Source organism: Psammomys obesus, unplaced genomic scaffold, assembly GCF_907164565.1.
Source record: "Psammomys obesus unplaced genomic scaffold, mPsaObe1.curated_primary_1811, whole genome shotgun sequence".
NCBI lineage: Eukaryota > Metazoa > Chordata > Mammalia > Rodentia > Muridae > Psammomys > Psammomys obesus.
This window is the reverse complement of record NW_026593340.1, coordinates 1-22,848: the sequence shown is the minus strand read 5'-3', so window position 1 is coordinate 22,848 and position 22,848 is coordinate 1. Positions and strand designations below refer to the sequence as shown.

At 54.1% G+C, this 22,848-nt stretch overlaps 2 protein-coding genes and 1 pseudogene across 2 annotated transcripts in view; 2 read left to right on the top strand and 1 right to left on the bottom strand.

Annotated features, from left to right (window-relative positions):
- The window catches only part of LOC129684109 (echinoderm microtubule-associated protein-like 2), a 29,573-nt gene extending 20,813 nt beyond the window's left edge, over positions 1–8,760 (bottom strand). The window contains 8 exon segments of the mRNA XM_055617184.1: positions 192–341; positions 2,606–2,735; positions 3,257–3,285; positions 5,380–5,484; positions 5,594–5,717; positions 5,808–6,026; positions 8,425–8,548; positions 8,551–8,760. Coding sequence (XP_055473159.1) covers positions 192–341; positions 2,606–2,735; positions 3,257–3,285; positions 5,380–5,484; positions 5,594–5,717; positions 5,808–6,026; positions 8,425–8,548; positions 8,551–8,574 — 905 coding nt within the window. The 5' untranslated portion in view covers positions 8,575–8,760.
- A 10,142-nt stretch (positions 8,761–18,902) lies between these two features.
- Positions 18,903–22,715, top strand: LOC129684110 (gastric inhibitory polypeptide receptor-like; the record flags this gene model as incomplete). The annotated part of the gene is made up of 6 exons (XM_055617185.1): positions 18,903–19,578; positions 19,949–20,048; positions 20,851–20,958; positions 21,352–21,455; positions 22,144–22,247; positions 22,414–22,715. Coding segments are annotated over exons 1-6 (784 nt in total), but the record flags the coding sequence as incomplete, so codon positions are not given.
- On the top strand, positions 20,325–20,443 carry LOC129684111 (5S ribosomal RNA; annotated as a pseudogene).
- Positions 22,716–22,848: the final 133 nt, after the last annotated feature.

Below are 22,848 nucleotides of genomic sequence, written 5' to 3'. Positions count from 1 at the left end.
TGTGTGTGTGTGTGTGTGTGTGTGTGTGTGTGTGTGTGTGTGTGTGTCTGGTGGCCTCATAGGTGGAGCAGCGGTTAGGCACCGCCCCACACTCTATGGGGGAAGTCACGTGGAAAGAGGCCCAGGAGGCAGAGGTTAGACCGGCGCCCCGCCCACCCGGGTTCTCCCATCCCCGGAACTGCCCGACTCACCATTTGATGTCATCGTTGTGCCCCAGGTAGTGCCGCTGTCTTTGCTCTTCCACGCTGTATAGTACGGCCACAGAGGCCACGAAGTACACCACCTCTCCAGTGGGCAGAAGGTAAAGGTTGGCCCTGCAGTCCCGGCCTCGGTAGCCGTGGCTGGAGATGCCCAGGGGTGGTTAAGGAGCCTGTTTCATATCTCTTGGCTGAACGGAAATCACATGACCACTGGAATGTTTTCCCATTTCTACTGCTGCGTCTGCAGGGGGCCGAACCAGGATGCTCTCAAAATATAAGTCCATGTTTGTGTGTGTGTGTGTGCGCGCGCGCGTGCATGTATGCACAAAACTGTAGAGGCCAGAGGTGAACCTTCGGTGTATTCCCCAGTTGTTACCCAGCTTATTTTTTTTTCCCACCTTCATTTTGACACAAGTGTCAGTGATGCTGGAGCTTACAGATTCAGCTAGAGTGGCCGGCTGGCAGGAAGCCTCAGGGCAGCGTCTGTGCTCCAGCCCATGCTGGGGCTGCAGCCACAGCTTGCCTTGCTTCCTCATGGGTCCGGAGGATGGAACTCTGTCCTCATGCTTGCCGGTGAGCCCCTTGCTGAGGGAGCTATCTCCACAACCCTGTCTGCTTTTAGACACTATGTTACAATGCAGCTCAGCCTGGCCTTCAACTCCTAGTGATCCTGCTGGCTCTACCTCCTCAGCGCTGCGGATGACATGCCAGCCTCTAGCTTTGTGAGGTCCACAACTTGACCCTCCCCACAAACTGTGGCAGCGGACTTCGATGGAATGTGGAGGCTTACAGATGTGATTGGGCTCTTGGGATGACGCTCCCTCCTACATGATAAGCATAGAGCCTAAACCTGGTGACAAGTGTCTTTACCAGAGACAAGAGAAGCCGGCACACCTGTGATCCCTGCCCTCGGGGAGGCGAATCCCTGTGAGTTCTAGGCTAGTCTGGTCTACAAAGGGAGTCTAGGACAGCCAAGGCTACACAGAAAAACCCTGTCCTAAAAAAGAAAAAAAGGAAAAAGGAAAGGAAAGGAAAGGAAAGGAAGGAAGGAAGGAAGGAAGGAAGGAAGGAAGAAAAGAGCTGGTTGTGGGGTGCATAATCAACTCCAGCACTTGGAAGGCTGAAGCAGGAGACAGACTTACCTAGAGATAGAATACCTTATCTAGATTCCATGAAGGAGGGACTAGGAAGTATGGCTCAGTGGTAGAGCCCTCCTAGCACGTACAAGGCCTGTGCATGTGTGCATACATGCTTGCGTAAGTGTGTGTAGGTGTGCGAGAATGTATGTGTGAGCTTCATGTCTGAAATTGACTTTGGGTGTCCTCCTCCTCCGTCGACCTTATCCAGGCAGGCTCTCTCACTGAACCTGGCGTTCAATTCCAGCTAGTCTAGCTAGCCGGCTTGCCCCTGGAAGCTTGTCTCTGCCTCCTGACCACAGGCTGCCACCATGCACCCCCAGCGTCTGTGTGATGGCGTCTGTGTGTCAGCATCTGTATGAATGCTGAGGACCAAAACTCCGGCTCCATGCTTGCACAGCAAACACCCTGGCTAACAAGCCATCCTCCCAGGCAAAACCCAGCACCTTCACCCATCATTCCTCAGCCTAAGGATCCATCAGAAAATCCATTTTTTTCAAAGGAGACAACCAACTGAGGCATGGGGAGGAGGGTGATTTTTCTATGGTCACAGTCAGCCAGAGCAGGGCTGGGCTTAAAACTCCAGGCTCCAATTCTCCCCCTGTGGCTGTAGCTGAGTGTCAATGGGGACACAGTCATTGCACCTGATCCATTCCTCAGCTCAGGCTCCGTCACTCCCCAGGGATACTCCTCATCACTGAAAGTTTCCAATAAAATATTTTTGTAGCTGGGAGGTGGTGAAGCACACATTTAGTCCCAGCACTTGGGGAGACAGAGGCAGGAGGATCTCTGTGAGTTTGAGTCCATCCTGGTCTACAGAGTGATTTCCAGGACAGCCGGTGTGTGTGTGTGTGTGTGTGTGTGTGTGTGTGTGTGTGTGTGTGTGTTGTCCCAATGTGCCACACTCCCCGATTCTCCACTCTGGAGCTGAGCTCTCTGAAGCCCTTCTTTGGTAAACAGATCATGGTGGTTTACAACCATCTGACTGATAGCCGTGAGAGCCAGGCGGGTGGTGCACGGAACCACACCTTCGAGTCCGGCCTTTGGAAGCTGCAGGCAGGAAGATGATGTGCTCACTATCATCCTTGACTGACAGGAAGTGCCACGGAAGATCACTGCAGCTACTGTGCTTCTCTCTGGAGTCCTCGTGCTGATCCCCCATGGTGAGTGGCCTGGAAAGCCCCAGCTGTAGCCCCTCCCCAGGCCTCCCTGTCCTCACCAGGGCTTACCCTCTTCCAAGACGGCAGAGGGAGCATGGCCAAAGGATACACCCAGTCCAGCTTTAGCCGGCTGGAGGGCAGCTCAGATCGAGTGTCCAGGCTATAGGTGGGCGCCAGCGTGTCTGGGATCAGCATGGGCACCGGGCGGCCCCTCAGGAACATCTTCACGGATCCCTCCTCTGCCAAGACACCTTCGGAGGTCAGTTCCCCAGCAGCCTAGGCTTGCCTGCACCCCTCTCATTATTATCATTGCTAGCATCATTATTACTATTCGAGACAGGGTCACTACAGCCAGGCTGGCCTGGAATTCACTGTGTAGACCAAGCTGGTATGGAACTCCAGGTGATCCTTCTGATTCAGATTTTCAAGTGCTGAGATTACAAGTAGGAGCCATAACAGCCAGCTAAGTATATATAGACAGGAGCTCTTTACGTAGCCCAGGCTAGCCCTTCCTCCAACTTCCAAACCGCCTCAGCCTCCAAAAATGCCGGGTGGCTGGCTAAAACCACGCCTTCCGCCCGCCGTCTTTTTTCCCCTCCCCTTTCTTTCTCGCTCTCCTTTGCTTCTCTCTCTCCGCCTCCCGTTCCCCTCTTTCTCGACAGGTGGATAAAAGGAAGGCAGACAGGCAAAGGCCCGGTAGCCAGGACCCCACGTCTTCAGCCGGCTGCACAGGGAAACCACGCCCACCCGCCGCACTCACCCATGCTGAAGATAACTTCTTTGGTTTTCCTGTCAGGAAAAGATGCAGGGGAAAAAGAAAGAAAAGAAAAGAGTTTTAGCAGGCAGATAAGATGGGAGAGGAAGTACTGCCCCTAACCCCTGGCTCTGTGGGTCTCCGATGAATAATCGAGCGAGTAAGGAGCGGAGCGCTACCTCTCTGCAGGCCCTGTGCTTTGCTCGTTAGATCTTGAAGAGCCTAAGACACAGGCCCAGAGAGGCAGAGATCGCCAAAGTATCACACAGCACGAAGAGGCAGGCGCGCGATCCTGGAAGGCTGGAGTCGCTAGGGACCCTTCCTCCTAGGCAGCAAAGCGCTCCCAGCGCTCCTTCCCTCCCCCCTCCCAGCACCCCAAACTTCAAGCAGCCAGGAAAGCAATAAAAAGTTCAGAGGAAGGGGCGTGGCTCCACCTTTTCCTCTGCTAGAGGAGAGAAGGGGCAGGAGGAAGGAGGAGGGGGGCTGCGAGAGGGTCTCACCCAGTTCCAAAATTACTCATGGCGGCTGCTGGCCGAGCTTCGGGTCGGGGGTGGAGCCGGGACCGGCCCCGCCGCTTCCGGCCCCTGGAGGCGCCCGCGCCACCGCCCCTGCCCCGCCCTCTGCGGCCGACCCCCGCGGGCGTCAGGTGCCACCGGGCCCCACAGCGAGACCCACGGAATCCAGACACAAGACTCTTTGTCTGGGGTGACGGGTGGGTGATGGACTCAGGCGCGCTTGCGTGAGCGCGGATCTCCCCAGCTCTGCCTCTTTCTACAAGTACGAACAAGTTGCCCAACTTCTACCTCTGTTTCCTCGTTTCAGAAACGGAATAGAATAGCTACACTTCCCAGGGTGATGGCGGCGAGGTTCATGGTGGCTAATGCAGGCAAGTGTCTGACTTGGATCGTGCTTGTTGTTATTTCAGGAGAAACCTGCTAGGGTTTGCTCTTAGACTGAACTCTCGGGTCCTGCCAAGCTTGCTGCAGCGTGGCTCCACCCTTGACCCCGCCTCTAGCTACTCGACCACGCCCACTGCTCCCACCCGACCCCTTTTTCTAACTTAGTCCTGGACGGGCTGCCTCCTTGCCTGTGTCTCTGTCTCTTAAGACAAGGTCTCAGTAACCCACGCTAGCTGCAAGTAGCCAAGCATGACCTTCAACCCCGATCCTCCTGCCTCCACTTGCCAAGTCCCTGAGAGCAGTCTTGCGCCTCTATGCACTTTATTTATTTGCTTATTTATTTAGGTTTTGTTTGTTTTTTGTTTTGGCTGTGCTGGACTCGCTTTGTAGAACAGGCTGGCCTCGAACTCACAGAGATCCGGCTGCCTCTGATTCCCTGAGTGCTGGGATTACAGGCGTGCGCCACAGCACCCTGCTCAATTTATTTATTTGTTTGTTTGTAGGTTTGTTTTACTTTTGAAATCTGAGACGGAGCTCCACTGTAGTCCAGGCTGGACTGGAACTCACGGCGTAATCCTGTAACTCAGTCCGGCTTCGAACTCGGGACAATCCCCTTGCCTCAGCTTCAACTATAACCCTTACAGGCTTCTCTCTTAATGACTGATGGCTGGCCCACCTCTTTTCTTGGGTCCCCTTAGGTATTCTGACTCTACCCAATTCACTCCACCGGTCCCGAAGTTCTTCAAGCTATCTCTGTACGGTTGAACCACGCTCGCCTACAGCCCCGCCCAATCTTAAGCCCCACCCACTCATACCAAGCCTGCTTCCTAAAAGGACAGGTCCCTAGGCTGGATTCTGATTCTACTGAGCTAACCCCAGTTACACCCCCAAATTCCAACCACACCCTGTACCTCTGATTCTTACAATTCCCTACAGAAACTCTGAGCCTTGAGTCCTGACTCCACCCTCGGAATCAAAGGGAACTTTCTTTTATCTTAAACGCCGTACGCTCCTCCCTAGCTTCCTCTGCTGACCAGTGATGGTCACGCTCCCAACTTTTGGTCCCACCCTTCCTGGCCTTCTATTTTGACCAGGCTACCCAAGCAGCTACCCGCCCACACCTGAACAGGCTCACCCCACTGCAGGTTATAAACCTCGCCGCGAGGGGCCTGACAAGTCTCCATTCACTCACTCCCTTGCCTGTCTGGGGTTGCCCCCTCCCCGACTTACCCTTCCTTTTTGGCGCTACAGTTACTGCTGGAAGAGGTGGTGCGGCTACGGGGGTCCTCGCGGCGCACGGTGGCCAGGCGCTCGGGGGACAAGTAGCGACGAGCGCTGCGGAGGGGAGACCAGAGTGAGGAGCGCAGAGCCCACAAGGGTGAAGCAGCCTTCTCCAGCAAGGTCTGAGAGGAGGCCCTGCTTGGGCTGGCTTTTCTTGCCTTACCCGCACCCGGAGCTCGCCTCCTTCTTGGGGGAAGATGGAGAGGTGGCATAGCCGCCCACGCGCAGCGGGGGTCCGGAGCCATTGAGGGGCGTCCTGGTGGGAAGGCCTTTCAGGAGCTGACACACTGGAGTGGTGGGGTTAGAGCACGGAAGACGGTGAGCGGGAGCCCGGACCTCCCTGACTCACCCTCTCACCCTCCACCCGATCAGAATACCCGAGGCGGTGGTGCCCAGACGCGGGGGCGCCCGGCCCTTAGGGGTGCCCCTCGCGCGCAGCGCGGCGCCCTGTTCTTCGCACGCCCGCAGGCGACGCAGCGCGTCCGCCAGCGCCGCCTTTAGGACCGCCAGCTCGTCTTCTTGCAGCTGCAGCCGCTGCTCCAGCGCCGACACGCGGTCGTCCACCTCCATGCCGCTGGTGCCGGACAGGTTATCATCTAGAAAGCCAAGGAGACGCGGGCTGCGGGGGACCACCCGGGGTGGGGGTGGGGCGCTTCAAGGACCAGGAGCGTCCCTCTGGCCTTCCGGGGTCTGTCGGGGACCAGCCAGGCTTCCTGCCTTTCTTGCCACCTGGGGCCTGTGGGGTTGCTTGGAGATGGGCGCAAGAAGAGGGTTCCGGCAAAGAGGAAGGAAATCCCCACCTCCTCTCTCTGCCACGATGCCCTGACCATGCGACCTTGGGGGAAGTCCTTTTTCTCTTGCAGATTCCACCAATCCCGGGGCCTCACTTTGGTTTTGAGATTCTGTGACTAAGATGCTGAATGTCTTTAAGTCATATCAGCATTTTAAAGATGACATCAACCTACTACTCCCGGGGACAAGGTTCTAGAACGCGCCCCCAACGTCCTCTGACGAATGTCAATATTCTGTCACGGGGACTAACGTTCTCTCACTGTATCCAAGACTTTTCAAGCCAAAGGGTCCTGTCATGGTCATCCCTTCCCCTCTCTCTGTTCTCCAAGGGGTTCGCCCCCTCCAAGGAGCCGTAAGGACGGACCTTCTGTGACCCCTGGCGGCCGACATGGGGATTGCAGGACAGAGATGACATCCGATCTTTTTCCCAGCAGGGAGTTTCTGTCCTCTGATCTAGCTGGCCCCACTTTCTGTTGCCTCTGTATCCCCACCCAGATTTACCTCTCCTCCTTCCCTTCACTCCATTGATTCAGTTTTAAATGACTCCCTTCCCGTCCTCCCTCCTATGACGGGGAGAAGGCTCAAAGTGGCCCTCCTCCGCCTCCCTCCCAGACCATTCCTACCCAGACTCATTGCCGAGGCAATTCAGGAGGCCCGGGCTTCCAGCCCGTTTCAAGTAAAGATGGTAGCAGGACCAGCAACTGGGCTCGGAGATCGCACCATCCCGAGTCCTGTGTCCATCCCTAGGCCAGCCCCGCCTGCCTGCTGGGCTCCGCACTGCAGCCTCCTGTTCCTCCCCGTCCCTCTCCCTCCGTGGTCCAATCGCCTGCCTGGTCCTGCCAGCCTCTCCTCTGCCCACCCCACCCTCCAGTGTTTCCTAGGTCCGCTGTCCTGCAGAGGGGGGAGAGGGGGTGGGTTCCTCCAGGCCTGAGGGAGAAGACTGCAGACGTGAAACCCCCCTCTCAGGAAGTCCCAGGGTTCTGTGGGAATCCTTCTTGCAAAAGAAACTGAAGAAGATGCGAGGGAGTTTAAAGACAAGACAAGGGCCGCACAGCCAGTAAGGGTGTGGGGGAACCGCCAAACAACCTTATGTGGAACCCTTTCCTCCCTCACATAAATAACATCACAGTCGAAAATACAGGAGCTAGGCCCTGCGCTTGCCATGCCTCCCGAATCACGATATGAGCTTAATAAATCCAAAGTAAGATGAACCATTAAATGAGGTAGCTAATGTTTACATACACACACACACACACACACACACACACACACACACCATCCCACTCTGATGGCTGTGAGTGGCCTCAGATAGGACTGAAACCCAAAAGGTGCTGGGCACTTGTTCAGGACACAGCTTTTCTTTTTCTTTCAGGAGCAGGACCCATGCTTGCCACAGCCCGAGAGACCCTGTCACCCTTAACCTTTAGAGGCTAGAAGGGGATGAACATTCTAGTTCTTCTGCCGACTCTAGGGGTCCCTGGCAAAGCGAGTGTGCCCAAGGGAGTGACCTCTAAACTCCCAGATGATCCGTGGGGGCACGCTGACCCTGAGCCGCCAACTTCCGTCTGCAGCGTCGCTGGATCTTAGGGTCCCACCTCGTGACTCAAGCTCTCGGCTTCCTCCTGGCCATTGCCCTAGCCCAGGGACCAGCGCCCACTCTCTGCATGTCTCATCTCCCCACTCCTCCAGCCCAGCTCCCCGAACACCAAAATGGCCCTTCTGGTGGCATACGTATTTGTCTAGGGAAAAAGAGAATTCTTGCTGGGTGGGAGGGGTGGGGCTAAAGATGGGGGCTCGAGCGGACGGTAAGTCCTGTGCGGTTCTGCTGGTCCCATGCCCGGGCCTCAATTCAGCGTTTCCCCTGCTATGCCCGAACACAGCGCAGGGTCCCAGAGGGCAGAGGGGACCGAAAGAGTTCGATGCAGGTGACTCCCTACCCCGGGCCTGCCTTCCTTCCGTCGCAGGCTCCTTCAGATTCCTTCCCCTTCCCTCTGTCTAGCAGGTGTATGTGGCGGGGAACCAGGGTCGCGGCTTTGGGGATGGAGGACCTTGTTCTGAGGCCAGAATCCTGTTGATACGGGGAAAGGAGGAGTCTCCCACAGGGAGGAGGAGATAAGGACTTGGAAGAAAAGGGTCGGGGCAGGGGAGGCTGGGTCCAACCCTGGGCGGGGCCAGGGTCTGAGCTGAGGAGAGGGCTCCTACCGTTGCAGTACTGCAGCAGCGAGGACGTGTCGTAGAGGCCACAGAAGGCCGGGCCGCGCTCCGCCATTGCCCCGTCGCAGCCACCGCCGGCACCTGCAGCCCCGACTCGGGCCCGGTCCCCCCCCCCCAGGCCCTGCCTCCCGTTGCCATAGCAACGCCCTTCGTTCCAGCATCCCCAGCTCGGCCCACCCAGCATCAGGCGGCCGGCGCTGAGCCTGGCACCGGGGTCATCCCCCAGGATGCGCAGAAAGGGGACCGAGAGAGACCGCCCTGTCAGTCCCCCCACCGAACAGTCTCCAGGTCAGAATTGGCCGCCGTCCGGGTGCCCCTAGGTACTGTCTGGTTCCTCCCACAGCCTGAGTGTATTGGCTCTGCACCCCCTCCTCTCGCAAGAGGAGCCAATGAGAGTCTGTCGCGCAGGCTCCTTCGCCAATAGGGATGCAAACGGGTTTGAAGGGGCAGGGTCTTTCCTGCTTTTCATCCTGAAGCATCGCCCCCCAGCTCAGGAAGGAGGGTGGGATGAAAAAACACACTCCTCTATTCCCGGAAGTCTCCCCTAAATCTTTTATGTGATTTCCCGTAGGTCTCCTCGCACGACCAGAGCCTGACATTGAAACTTCAAATAAGCCAGGTTATCTATCCTCTAACGTGCGCCTGTATCCTAGCGGGGTCCCCATTCCTTGTTTATTAGATCTAGACCCGCCCCCAGGGCCCTTAGCTCCACCCCACCCCCCAGATCTAGAAGCAATTGAAGTTCTATCCCGCCCCTAGAGCAAATAGCCACACCCCTCGAACGTCCAAGGACCAGAACCTTGGACAAGACTCTTCAGTGGGGTTAGCTCCGCCCTCAGAATTTAGAGGCCTCCTCCCCAAATCCATTAGCCCCTCCTTTCCACTTCACCCACAGGAGCCCTTAGCTCCGCCCCTACAGTCCTAATCTCCTAGGAACGTTATCCAGTCCGTATTTTGAAGGAGACCCAGTTGTGAAACCCTGGACCAGCTGGCAGTGTCAGTCAGAGCAGGCTCGGAAACTGGGGGGCTAAGAGGGAAGGAGGGGTACAAACCTGACAATGGATTTAAAGAAGATGGGACCGCCTTTTCCAAGTCATGAATCGGACCACGGGGCTCGTTTTGCTTTGTTTTGCTGTTTTGTGTTTTTGAGCGAGGAGGACATCACTCCGTCGTTCAGACTATCCTGGAACTCATTCTGTAGGTGTCAAGCAGCACCCCCCACCTCCAACCTTGCCTGGTTTTTGCTGCTTTTTTTGAGTCAGGGTCTCATGTGCCCTCTCCCCCGCCCCCCGCGGCCAGTTTTGAACTCCTTATCTTCATTCTCCTGTTTCCACTTCCCAGATTCTGGCGTTACACGCCTGTGCCACCACTCCTGGCTATGTGTTTGTTTGTTTGTTTGTTTGTTTGTTTGTTTGTTTGTTTGTTTTGAAAGATGGGGTCCCACTATGTAACCTTTGCTCTCCTGGAACTTGATATCTGTCGTCCAGATTAGTCTACTCAAGAGCTGCTTCGGCCTCTGCCTCAGGAGTGCAGGAATTAGGGGCAAGCGTCACCACTTGCTAGGTTTTTCGAGACAGTGTTTCTCTCTTGTCCAGTCTGTCATGAAACTCACTAAGTAGCCTAAGCTGCCTCAGACTTGTGGTAATTCTTCTGCCTTGGCCTCTCAAGTGCAGGGATTACAGGGAAACACTGTTAGATTCCCTTCCAGTCTCTGTTTTTGTTTTGGTTTTCAAGCAGGGTCTCATGTACCTGAGGCTGGCCTCGAACTTATTCTGTAGCTGAGAGGATGGCCTCTGATGAGGCTCTGATGTTCCTGCCTCCCAACTCTCCAGTTCAGAGATTACAGGCATATACCGCAAGGTCCAACTTCAGGCAATATTTCTGTTTTCGATTTGTACATTTATTTATCTGTGTGTGTATGCATACAGGAGCACATGAGTTCTTACCATGGGATGGGTGTCGAAGGACAAATTGTGGATTCCTTCCACCATGTAGGCTTCGGGGTCTGCACTCAGGCCAGCAGGCTGGACAGCAGCGCCTCTCCTGGCAGAGCCCAGATGGTGCTTTATGGGTGGGGAGAAGAGAGGCCGGGAAAAGATTTATTTCTGGACACACAGGGAGCTTTTGGGACCAGATTTATTTGGGTTTTGATGCTGTGCCCACCCAATTCTGATTGTGTGAGCCCAAGCCTCAGTTTCTGCATCTGGAAAGTGAGAGTCACGGTTGTACCAACCTCCTTCCCTCACTCAACATGCTTCCTGAGAGTTGGGGATGATGATACACAGCTGTGACTCCAGCACTCTGGGGGAGGATCACAAGTTCAAGACTAGCCTGAGCTACATAGGGATGGCCTCTAAAAACTAAGGGCTGGAGGCATGACTCATGACAACACAGCCTAGAATCCCCCAGTGAGGGGCTGCGGTGTGGCTCAGTGGTACAGTGCCTGCCTGCCTTGCCTAGCATGTTTATTTGATGCCCTGGGTTTGATTCCCAGCACCACACACACACACACACACACACACACACACACACATGTTCTGAGTACTTACTATAAATCAAGCTCTCGTCCTAGGTATTGGATTCTCCACAGTGTTCAAGTTAGAGTTTGCTCTCACATGTCTTGAGTTTCACAAAGGTTGTAACCCTCCCCAACACACACAGTAAATAACAGCTAGCATGTGGCATGCAGTTCCTACATACCCGATACTCACTGATCAATGCTGTTTCACACCTTGAAGAATCAGGCACAGAGCTGGTAAGACAATTCACTGTCCTGGTAAGTTCTAGGATTATAATTAGGGCCGGAGGGTGGAGCTAGCTCATTTAGAGCCCGTGGCACTGAGGACATTCTCTCCAAGACTGACATGAGACACAAATGACAGAAAGGAAGCATTCATGCCCGGAGCAGGTCCTGAGGCAAGGTTTGGCCAGCATGGATGGAGCTGAGGAGAGAGAGAAAAGTCAAGGATGGATACAAGAGCCTGCAGAGATGGCTCAGTGGTTAGCAGCACTTGCTGCTTTCCCAGAGAACCCGAGTCTGACTCCCAGCATCCATTTCAGGTGCCCAGTGCCATAAGAACTTGACACCTTTGGACTTTGGGGGCACATGACATCACATGGCACACACATATAATAACTAAGAATAAAAATAAGTCAGTTGGTGGTGGCACATGCCTTCAAACCCAGCACTTGGGAGGCAGAGGCAGGCAGACCTCGGAGTCTGAGGCCAGCCTGGTCTACAGAGTGAGTTCCAGGACAGCCATACACAAAGAAACCCTGTCTCAAAAATCAGTAACTAAATACTAAACAGATATAAATGTAATAAGAACTTTAAAAAACAATAACAGCAGCTGGGCATGATGGTGCACGCTTTTAATCCCAGCACTTGGGGAGGCAGAGGCAGGCTGATCTCTGTGAATTTGAGGGCAGCCTGGTCTACAGAGCCAGTCCAGGACAGCCAGAACTATACAGAAAAACCCTATCTTGAAAAACCACCCCCCTCAAAAAAAAAAATCCAAAAACAAACAAACAAAACCCACCACCACCAACAAAATAGAATGGAATAGGATTGTACTGTGTTAAGGAATATGGCCCTCTTGGAAGGGTGCCCCAGAGCATTGTGGAAGCCCAGGTGGGTTCCAAGCCAGGTGGGAAGGGGGAAGCAAATCCAGGGCATAAAGGATGAAATAAAACACAGAATTGAGGCGGGTGGGGTGTAGCTCCAGAGCAGGGACCAGACTCTAGGAGGGTCCACGTGAGCGGTGAGCTACGTGGCTTTGGTTTTTCTTGGAACAAATGGCTGGGGTGGGTACCCCTTCCGAGAAGAGGAGAGCAGTTTGGATGGACGTTTGGGTGTGAAGTGTTCTATGTTCTATGTGAAGTGTTCTATGGAAACAGCTAATGGAGTTTATTCTCTTCTGAGTTCTTTGACAGGAAGGGGTCAAGGACCCTGAAGACAAGAGTGGGAGGGGTCGTTGCGCTGGAGGAGGTGAGGTAGATGGAATTATAGAATTTTTTTTTTTTTTTTTTTCCTTTTCCAGGTGAGCAAGGTTTTTCCCACAATCTGGAAATTACGTTTTGAAACTGGCCATTAGGGGCGCTCTTTATCATTGCATAGGAGCCTGGGCCTTCCAGCATCCATGCTTTGTAGGGACCGCCCAGGCTAGTCTAACGCCACTAGGGGGCAGCCAGAGACCCCTGTAGTTGGACTCAGCCACTGGGGTGGGTTGAAGGGAAGCGTGCAGGGGATTTGGAGGTGGAGGGGGTCTGTCTGCGGAGCGCCAGCTGGGAGCCGCTTTTCTGCCCGCCATCCTGGACTCTAGAGCCCCCATCCCACCCAACGCGACATTATGTCAACACAGCCCTGCGATTGCTTTTGGCCTGGACAATATTTGCCTTGGGGATCTGGTTCGGTCGCTGTGGAGACCGGCACCCCCCAGGACCGGAAGAAGCTAAGAGGAGCCAACTATATCTCCTCATTTCCTTCAGATTTTGTCTTTGGGGCAGTTGAAACAGAGTCTGTCCCTCTCTGTCTCCCTCTCCGGTACTGTCATTAACTCAAGTATCCTATCTCTCATCTTCCTGGGTTCTTCACTCTCTGTGGGTCCCTCTTTCTGTGTTTCTCTCGTGCCTGGTCTCATTTCCTTGGGTTGTACTGTCTTTTTAAAACTCACTCAACCCTCAACTTTTTTTTTTGAGACTGGGTCTGGTGTAAGCTGTCTTCCAACTTTCTGTGTAGCCAAAGATGACTGTGAACTCCGACCCTCCTGTCTCCACCCACTTCATGTTGGGATTACAGGCAAACCACATTTGGTTTCTGTGGTGGGGCGGAGCTTCATGCATGCTAGCCAAGCAAGCTATCCACTGAGCCACAAACGTCTCGCAATTCTCGGTATTATTTGTGTGTCTCTCCAGGCCTCTTCTATACGACATCCATCTTTTCCTGACTGTGGATTCCTTCCATGGATCCCGCGAATGTGTGCAGGCTAGTTCCCCCTTCTTTGACTCCCAGGATCTCTGTTGGCTGTGAGCCTGTTTTTCTGGCTCTGGCTTCCTAGCCTCCTCTGTTGGAGGCTGTGCTTCTCTGGCCCCTCATATTAGTGGCCATGTTTCCCTGAGGCTGTCTGTGTCCCTGTTATTATCTCTCTATCTCACCAGCTCTCTTTCCTTTGAGCCTCATATCTCTGTAGTCTTGAATCTTAGGAGCCATCTCTCCCTCCCACCTCTGGCCTCAGGCCCCATGGGGTGTCTCCTCTTCCCATCTCTCTCTGCCTCATTTCTCTTGCACCATCTGCCGGCGCCCCAGGCTCTGGCCTGATCCCCTCCAGCTCTGCTTGGCTGGGCAGCCCCATGGGAGAAGACACAGGCTTTCCAGCTCTCACTTCCAAAGTTGGGGCACTGCCTGGCTACCGCTCGGACCAGAGGGCAGGAGATGAGAGCCAGGAAATCCAGGAACAATGGAGAGACACCCAGAAAGGAGACAGGAAAGGAGGAAGAGACACTAGAAGACAAGAATAGGTCTGGGGTGAGACTCAGTAGTGTAGATCTTGCTTAGTATGTGTGGGATCCTGGGCTCCATTCCTAAGATGCAAAATTAAATAAAGTAAATTAAAAAATAGACAAATGAATTGTGGTAGCTCATGCCTGTAGTCTTAGTACCAGGACAGGGGGGACTGAGGACTGAGGTGATTTTGAGGTCAGCCTGGGCTGTAACTGTGTTGAGGAAGGAAACTGAGAGTAGGAGGAAACTGGAGAGCCCTTGCTTAGAATCCCCCACTGATGGCTGGAGGTGTGGCTCAGTGGTAGAGCCCCTGCCTAGAAAAACCCAGTGAGGGGCTGTGGGTGTGGAATACTGTTAGAGTGCTTGCCTAACATGCATAATGACCAAGGTTTCATTTCAGCAACAAAGTAGTAATAAGAACAACAATGATAGTAGTATAATAAATACAATAAGAAGACAAGCAAAAGGAGACTGACCCAAAAGAAGAAAAAGGCTGATAGGAAAGATCTGAGAAGCTCAATGAGAGAGAGGAAAGAAAGAGAAAAGTTCCTGCGTTAAGACAGAAACACTGTGTGTGGGCTTAGAGAAAAGGAGAGATTTGGTGGGTTTTGTTTGTTGGCTGGTTAGTTTGGTCCTTTTCACAGGATCTCACTGTGTAGCCCTGGCTGGCCTGGAACTTGCTATGCAGACCAGGCTGGCCTTGAACTCACAGCTAACCTCTGCTTCCAGAGGGCTGGGATTTATGTTTCTGTCATGCTCTGCTGGACAGGATGGATTTGGAGGAGAGAGGGAGGGTGAGAGAGCAAGCACAGAAAGAGGAGCTGTGAGAATCAACAGAGAGAAGATGGGCTGGAGGCTGGGAGAGACAGGCTATATTTAGAGACCGGAAGAGCCAAGCTGGAGAAGTAGCCAGAGTGCTGTCAAGGCCTGAGTCTCCTGGGGTGGGTGAAGGCTGGGCTGTGGCACCCCGCAGCCTGGGAGGCTCCAGGCTGCTTCAATTCCTGTCCCTAGAGACTGCCAAGGACCCTAGACAGAGCCAGGAGCCAGTTAGGGACCTTGACTGCAGTCTCCCTTCCTCTGTCTTCCTGCTGTACACGCCTGCCCTGTGTTAATCTAGAGCAGACGACGGCGGCAGGAGGGGGTGTTTATTTATCTGTGTGTGTGCGTGCCTGTGTGGATGAGCCGCTGTGTAGGAGTGGAGGTTAGAGGTCAACCTGTGGGAGCCGGTTCATTCTCTCCTCCTACCGAGTGGGTTCCAGAGATGGAACCGAGGAACTGCGGTGGTCAGCTTTGCTCATTCACTGAGCCATCTTGCAGGCCCCCTTTTAAGATTTTTATTACCATATGTTAGTTATACACATAGGTTCCATTGGGACATTTTCGTATGTATGTATATACATTTGCATGTACATATAACATATTCTGACTGCATTCACCCTGTCTCCCTGTTCACTGCTGTCCTGGTCCTGACTCATCTTCCTTCCACTTGCCTGCTGTTGTGGATTTCATTCTTGTTTTTTTTTTTTTTTTTTTTGGGGGGGGTTCTAGACAGGGTTTCTCTGTGTAGCCTTGCCTGTCCTGGTCTTGCTTTGTAGAGCAGGCTGGCCTTGAAATCACAGAGATCTGCCTGCCTCTCCCTCCAAAAGTGCTGGGATTACAGGTGTGTGCCACTGTGCCTGGCTGGATTTCTTTCTTGTGATTCAGTGAGTTTCTTTTGTGTTGCCCACAGGATCATGGGGGTAAGGGGTGATTGACAGGCACATGGGTACTTTACAAGTGCCTTCACTCTGAAGAAAATGTCTCTCTTGCCTCCAGAAACCTTTAATGGCCTATGGATTCTCAAGAAGGAGGTGGAGCCTTGTGCCTCCTCCAGACCATCTTTCAGGCTCACCCTCTCTCATCTCTCTCTTCCTGTTTCTCCTTCTCCTCTTCTTCCTCTCCCTCTCCCCTCCTTCCCCCCTCCTACATCTTTCCTCTCTCTCTGAAATAGTGTCTCACTATGGAGCCCAGGCTGGCCTCAAACTCAGGATCTTCCTGCCTTTACCTTCCCCAGTGTTGAGAGGGACCTATCTGCACTCATTCCTCCCCGTTTGTAGTGCTATCTGTCCTGGCACCCCCTCTGTAGACCAGGCTGGCCTCAAACACACAGAGATCCACCTGCCTCTGCCTCCTGAATACTGGAGTTGTCAGAGGGGTAGGGAAAGAACTTGAGACCCATAAAAATAAGAAGGGGAGGGAGGCACACCTTTAACTCCAGTATTCAGGAGGCAGAGGCAGGTGGATCTCTGTGTGTTTGAGGCCAGCCTGGTCTACAGAGGGGGTGCCTCCCTCCCCTTCTTATTTTTATGGGTCTCAAGTTCTTTCCCTACCCCTCTGACAACTCCAGTTCCATCTCCTTCTACCCTCTCCAGCCCAGTGACCTTCATGCCCCCTGAAGCACAGCAGGATCTTCCAGTCCCCATGTCTGTGAGGTGCTCTTCAATCTCAGACGCCCTGCATGCTCCACTTCAGGGACAGATACTTTCCCAGGACCCACAGGCGCCAGGAATGTAGAGCAGAGAGCACAGAGGCCCCCAGGAGCTGGGCGGCAAAGACCCTCCCGCCCCCATTCTCTCTGCTCCCTGATTCTGATGTGGACCTCAGGCCACCCCCTGCCCTTCCTGGGGCCTCTGGGCCTCAGCTTTTCCTCTGCAAAATGGGCAGGCTTGCCTCTGCCCCACTTATCATGCAGGCCCTAGGGGAGCGTGTATTGAGGGGAGATGTAGACACTGAGTTCTCATACTGGGCTCCAAGCCTCCCCATCCTACATTCCTTGGACAGATGTTTCCTGCATCTAGGGTGAAGGAAGATCCCGGAAGTAGAGACTGTAAAACACACACACACACACCACACACACACACACACACACCACACACACACACACACACACACACACACCACAGACACACACACACACACACACACACCACACGCGCGCGCGACTGATATACGGGCTCCTGTAACCATTTTAAGACTGAATGTTAATATGTGGCAGTGGAACTCGCAATGTGCGGACAGGTGACTGTGCGACTGGCTGTGGGGCCTGGGAGGGTCATATATGTGACACACTTAGGCTAGGAGTAGTGACAACCGTAGGTGTAAGCTCAGCTTCTGGGAGCTGGAGGCAAGATGATGACGGGTTCAAGGGCCATATAGCATCCTTTCTCAAAAGAACAACAAAAACAAACAAAAGACGAAGAAAAGAAAAGAAAAGAAAAAATGGCAGGGTTGGCTGCTGGGACATTTCAGCAGTCAAAGGTGCCTGCCCTCAAGCCTGGAAACCTAACTTCCATCCCTGGCACTTACACAGAATGACTGTGGTTTGTGAGTATGGATGGGCCAATGGTATGGTTGTGCGGCTACGTGACGCTGAGTGTGCCAATGGGAGTGTGTACGTTTTGGTGCTCCCTGAGGTCTGCGTGTTGTTGGATGCCGTGTAGACTGCAGGAGATGCTGTGCTGTGTGTCCCAGGTGACAGTGTTTTTTAGTGACACCGTGTGTGTTTCAGCTCCGGCTGTGAGAGGGGACGTCCTGGACATTCATTGCTTGGGCTCCCGCTCTGAGTAATCCTTCAGGTGTTCAGTCCTCCGGAGCATGAAGACCAGGGTCTGACGCAACACACGGTATCAGGTGTGGGAATGTGTGCCAGTGACAGCGTCACTGGGAGCCAAATGTGGCTGCACCTGCCCGTGGGATTGAAATCTGAACCTCAGCACTTGAAAAGTTGAGGCAGGAGGACCCAAGGTTAGAGGGTACCTGGGTTATATAGTGAGATTCTGTTTTATTAAAAAACAAAAACATCCCAAGCGTAGTGGTGCACACCTTTAATCCCAGCACTCAGGAGGCAGAGGCAGGTGGATTTCTGTGAGTTTGAGGCCAGATTGGTCTACAGAGTGAGTTCCAGGACAGCCAGGGCTACACAGAAAAATCTTGTGTTGAAAAACCAAAGCAAAGAAAGTAGACAGCATCGGAGGATGCCATCCGAGGTCGTCCTTACACGCATATACATGTACAAGCACACACATATACACACACCAGACAATGACAACAGGAAGGCTATAGGATGCCAGTTGTGTTTGCCGGCCTGTGAGGTGTCCACAGCCCTGGGCTCACAGCCGCACGTCTCTGTAAGCTATGGTGAAGCTGTGGGTGAAAGGCTGGCTATCTCGTGGCCCCAGCTGTAGAGCAGTGGATGAACCTGCTCCTCATGGACTCTCGCTTCTCCTGCCTGGCGTCTGGGATCCTGTGTGGGGCTGTGGGAGAGGCTGGATGTCACAGCGTGTCCTACGGCTTGGAGGGGGAGGCGACCATACTGCGTGACTCGGAGTGGCTGTGATGGACGTGTCTGCTCCCCAGTTCCCACTCTTCCCCAGAGCTCCCCGCTCCGCTCCTGCTCTCTGTTCCGCCCTGGCCCCGCCCCCTCCCAACACCCCAGGCTGCCAGTGCCTGTCACCTCTCCAGAGCTCAGGCAGGCCAGGCAGGGCAGCTGTGGTGGGAGAAGGAGCTTGCCGCGGGACTGGGAGCACAGGTAAGGGACCCCCATCAGGCCCCCTGTCCTGGGCCTATCGCTTCCTTGTCTGTCTCTCTGCCTCTACCTTTGTCTCTTTCTGTCTCTCTGCCCTGTCGTCTCTTTCTCTTCACCTCTCTCCTAGTTTCTAGGTGGGCTTATTTCTACCCACCCCCCAGGTTCTCCGTCTCCCCCTCCCATTCAGTTCTCTCTGTCTGCAAGCCCACATTTTTGTCTCTGTCTCCTCCACCCCACCCCCCTTTGGACTCTGATCTCTTGCTTGTGCCTGATCGACCCGGACACTTTCTGTTTTCATCCCCTGTATCTCTGACTCCGTGTTTTCCTTTTTGTAGCTCTGAGATTCCCTCTTGAAACTCCGCTTTCACATTGTCTGGGGGCAGAGGTGATAGTTGGGATTAGAAACAATTTCAGAGCATTTAACATCCGAAAGTCAGAAATCCGGGGTCTAATATCTCCCTGGTATTTGGGTGCTGGGAGGACGTTGTTCCTCTGACTCTGGGCTTTATGTATACGAAGCCAGGGAAGTTTTAGAAGATTAGTTTCCTATCTAATTAAAAACAAAAAAAACCCAAAAAACTCTGGGCCGAAGGGATGGAAACTCATATGGTCGTTTCAAGTTCCCTTCGAGGCTTGACTGACGGTTTCTATTCCCCCCTCTCCAAGGAGGTCCTAGATTCCCAAGAGACTCTCCGGTCTAGCCTCTGGGTGACACTGACGCTTCTGCCCGTCACAGCTCTAGGGCAACAGGCCCCTCAGCAAACACCCCTCCCTTCCACCTTGGCTGCCTCAGCAACACTTAGGAGGGCCTGGGAATCGCTTAGCTGATCCTCTGGAGGCCGCGCCTACTCCTGCCCCGCCCCGAATCCTCACGCGCGGAGTGGGGGCGTGGCTTCGCGCGCTCCGTGCTGCTGGCAGGTGAGCGTGGACTGAGGCTGAACGAAGCGCCAGCGTTGACTCTGCCCTGGGACCCGCCCCCCCAGCTGCCTCGGGTCTCCATCCCTCTTCAAAGATGCCCCCGCTGCTGCTGCTGCTGCTGCTTCTGTGGCTGTGGGCCCTGCCCCTCCGCAGGGCAGAGGTGAGGATCCAGAGAGGTACAGGCGGTCCCGGGTGGTTTGAAGCCTTCCGCTTAGGGAGAGTTTTACCGCTGTCCTCCGGGACCTTGCATGAGCTGGACGTTTCTCTTCATCCATTTTTCCTCACCCGTCCTTCCGGTGGTGGTGGGGGGGACCACCCATCCCTTTCCTTTGATGCTCTTGAAGAGTTTGCCATCTCCCGTATTAGATCCCCAGCTCCATCTGAGAGGTTTCTCAGCCCCAGGACTCCGGTGTAAAGACGCTGGACAACCCCAGGTCTCCAGGGTGCTCTTGGCCCTTCCCGGTCAAGCTTGCTGCCTAGGAGGGGGCGTCCCTGGGTAGGGGGGGGTCCTCCCTTCCCTCTTCTCTTAGACAGACTCTCAGGAGCAGACGACCAGGGAACTGTACCGGCGCTGGGAACGCTACCGCCGGGAGTGCCAAGAGACCCTGGAGGCCGCAGACCCTCCCTCAGGTGTGACTGGGGGGCTGGCGGCAGAACCGGAAAACCTGGGCGGTTTCCAGGACCCGGGGTGGGGTTTGGTTTGGGTAAACAGTGAGGACCCGGGTCTGATGAACGTAAGAATCCTGGCATGGTGGCGCACGCCTGTAATGCCAGCACTCTGGGAGGCAGAGGCAAGAGGATCTCTGTGAGTTCGAGGCCAGCCTGGTCTACGAAGAGAGTCCAGGACAGCTAGAGCTACAGTTTCGAAAAAGCAAAAACAAAAAGTAAGGAATGTGACAAACCTTTGTCTACGGCCATACCACCCTGAACGTGCCGAATCTCATCTGATCTGGGAAGCTAAACAGGGTCGGGTCTTGTCAGTACTTGGATGGGAGACCGCTTGGGAATACCGGGTGCTGTTGGCTTTAAAGAACAACAAACCAGAATCCTTAAAGAAAGCAGGGAGGTCGGAAGGGTGGTGGGCGGGGCCTGAGCTACATTGGGAATGTTTTCTCTATGAGATTAATAATATGGGGCTGGGATTTACTTTGTGGGAGGAGCCTGGTGTGGGACTTGGAGGCTTGTGGGTGGGGCCTCGAGGTCTGGTGGGAGGAGCTTGTGCCTGTAAGGAGATACAGCAGCATCCCGGAGGTGTGGAAGGAAGAAAAGGCTCTTCAAATCTCTAGGGTGCTTCTGGCCCTTCCCAGCCTAGCTTGCTGCCTGGGAGGGGGCTTCCCTGAGGAGGGCTCCTCCCTTCCCCCTTTTCTGAGACCGAGTCTGAGGGGCGCGCACCCCTGTCCTCCGGCTCAGGCTCCCTTGCCTTCTCCCTCAGGCCTGGCCTGTAACGGGTCCTTTGATATGTACGTCTGCTGGGACTACACGGAAGCCAACACTACGGCTCGAGCGTCCTGCCCCTGGTATCTGCCCTGGTACCGCCACGGTGAGGCTCTCTCCGCACTCACCCAGCCCCCCTGCTTCAGCCCCCCTTGACTGACCCCGCCTGTCAAGCCAGGTGTCACCCTGTGTCTGTGTCCCCCGGGCACTGTCACGTAATTTGCTTCTCCTGTCTTCATTTATGTGTGGAAGTGTGGAAGGAGCTATGGCAGGGGTGTGTCAGAGGTCAACTTACAGGAATCTTTTCATCCTGTTGGGTCCCGAGGATCAAACTGAGGTCTTCTGGCTTGGCTGCCAGTGCCTCTACCTCCTGAGCCAACTTGGGGCCCCAGGCTGGCCTTGACCTCATGGCACTCCTCCAGCCTTGGTCCTCCAAGCCTCAAGATTAGAGCGGTGAACACCTCTTTCTTTGATCCCCACCCCCTTTCTGCTTCAATAGTGTTTGCAGGCTTTGTCTTCCGCCAGTGTGGCAGCGATGGCCAGTGGGGGCCTTGGAGAGACCACACCCAGTGTGAGAATCCGGAGAGGAATGGGGCGTTTCAGGTGAGAAGAGGAGAGGGATTCAAGGGTATCTGGGGAGGGTTCCAACAAAAGATCTCCCAAGTTCCAAGCCCACCCTGACATCGCTTTGTACTGAGTAGAACTCTAGCTTGTAAGTCATTAAAATCCAGCCCAGGCAGGGCAGTAGTGGTGCACACCTTTAATCCCAGCATTTGGGAGGCAAAGGAAGGTGGTTCCTCGTGAGTTCGAGGCCAGCCTGGTCTACAGAGTGAGTTCCAGCCAAAGCTACACAAAGGAGAAAAAAAAAAGTGTGTGTGTGTGTGTGTGTGTGTTTGTGTGTGTGTTAACATACACATCCAGCCTTGGGGTGAAGGGTGGAGTCAGCCTTAATTAAAGAAGTACAAGTAGGCTGGAGAGATGGCTCAGAGCACTGGCTGGCTGTTCTCCAAAAGTCCTGAGTTCAATTCCCAGCAACCACATCGTAGCTCGCAACCATCTATAAATGCGATCTGGTGTCCCCTTCTGGCCTGCAGGCAGAACACTGTATATATAATAAATAAATAAATCTTAAAAAAAAAAAAAAAAGAAGTACAAGTGGAGCTTCTAGGAGAAAACAGGGGTGCTTTGATGCAAAAGAATATTTTTCCCAGGAGAGACTGGGGTGTGAGGAGAGGGGTGCCCTTCTCTGGACCAGCTGAGAGTCTCATCTCGCCTTTCTTGTCCCCACCAGGACCAAAGGCTGATCCTGGAGCGTCTGCAGGTCGTGTATACAGTCGGCTACTCCCTGTCCCTGGCCACTCTGTTGCTAGCCTTGCTCATCTTAAGTTTGTTCAGGTGCGACTCCCCCAGCTCTGTGTGGGGGGGTGAAGACTGGGCCTCAGTTTGTCCACTAAGATGGAAGATGAGGCGGCTCTAGGGCTGGGGCTGGTTAAAGGGACTCTGGGTGACTGAGGACGGCTCTCCAGTGGCATCCAGCCCTGTTGTCTCTCAAATCCCTCAGGCGGTTGCACTGCACTCGTAATTACATTCACATGAACCTGTTCATATCCTTCATGCTGCGAGCAGCCGCCATCCTCACCAGAGACCGGCTGCTGCCTCCACTGGGCCCCTACACTGGGGACCAGACTCCTACCCTGTGGAACCAGGTAGTCCATCTCCTCCTTCCTGGTGGGACCAGTAGGTTTCCCATCTATTTCCATATCTTTCCTCATCACTATGTACTGAGGGCATGGGGACAGGATGGGGAGAAGAAACCCAAAGGGGAATTTGGAAGAAACCAATTTGTTCCCAGAGACTGGGGATGTGAGCAGAGGACTATAATGCGAGGGTCTTGGGATGGATCTCAGCACTCATTGGAGTCCCTGTTGTTGTTGTTGTTGTTGTTGTTGTTCTTCTTCTTCTTCTTCTTCTTCTTCTTCTTCTTCTTCTTCTTCTG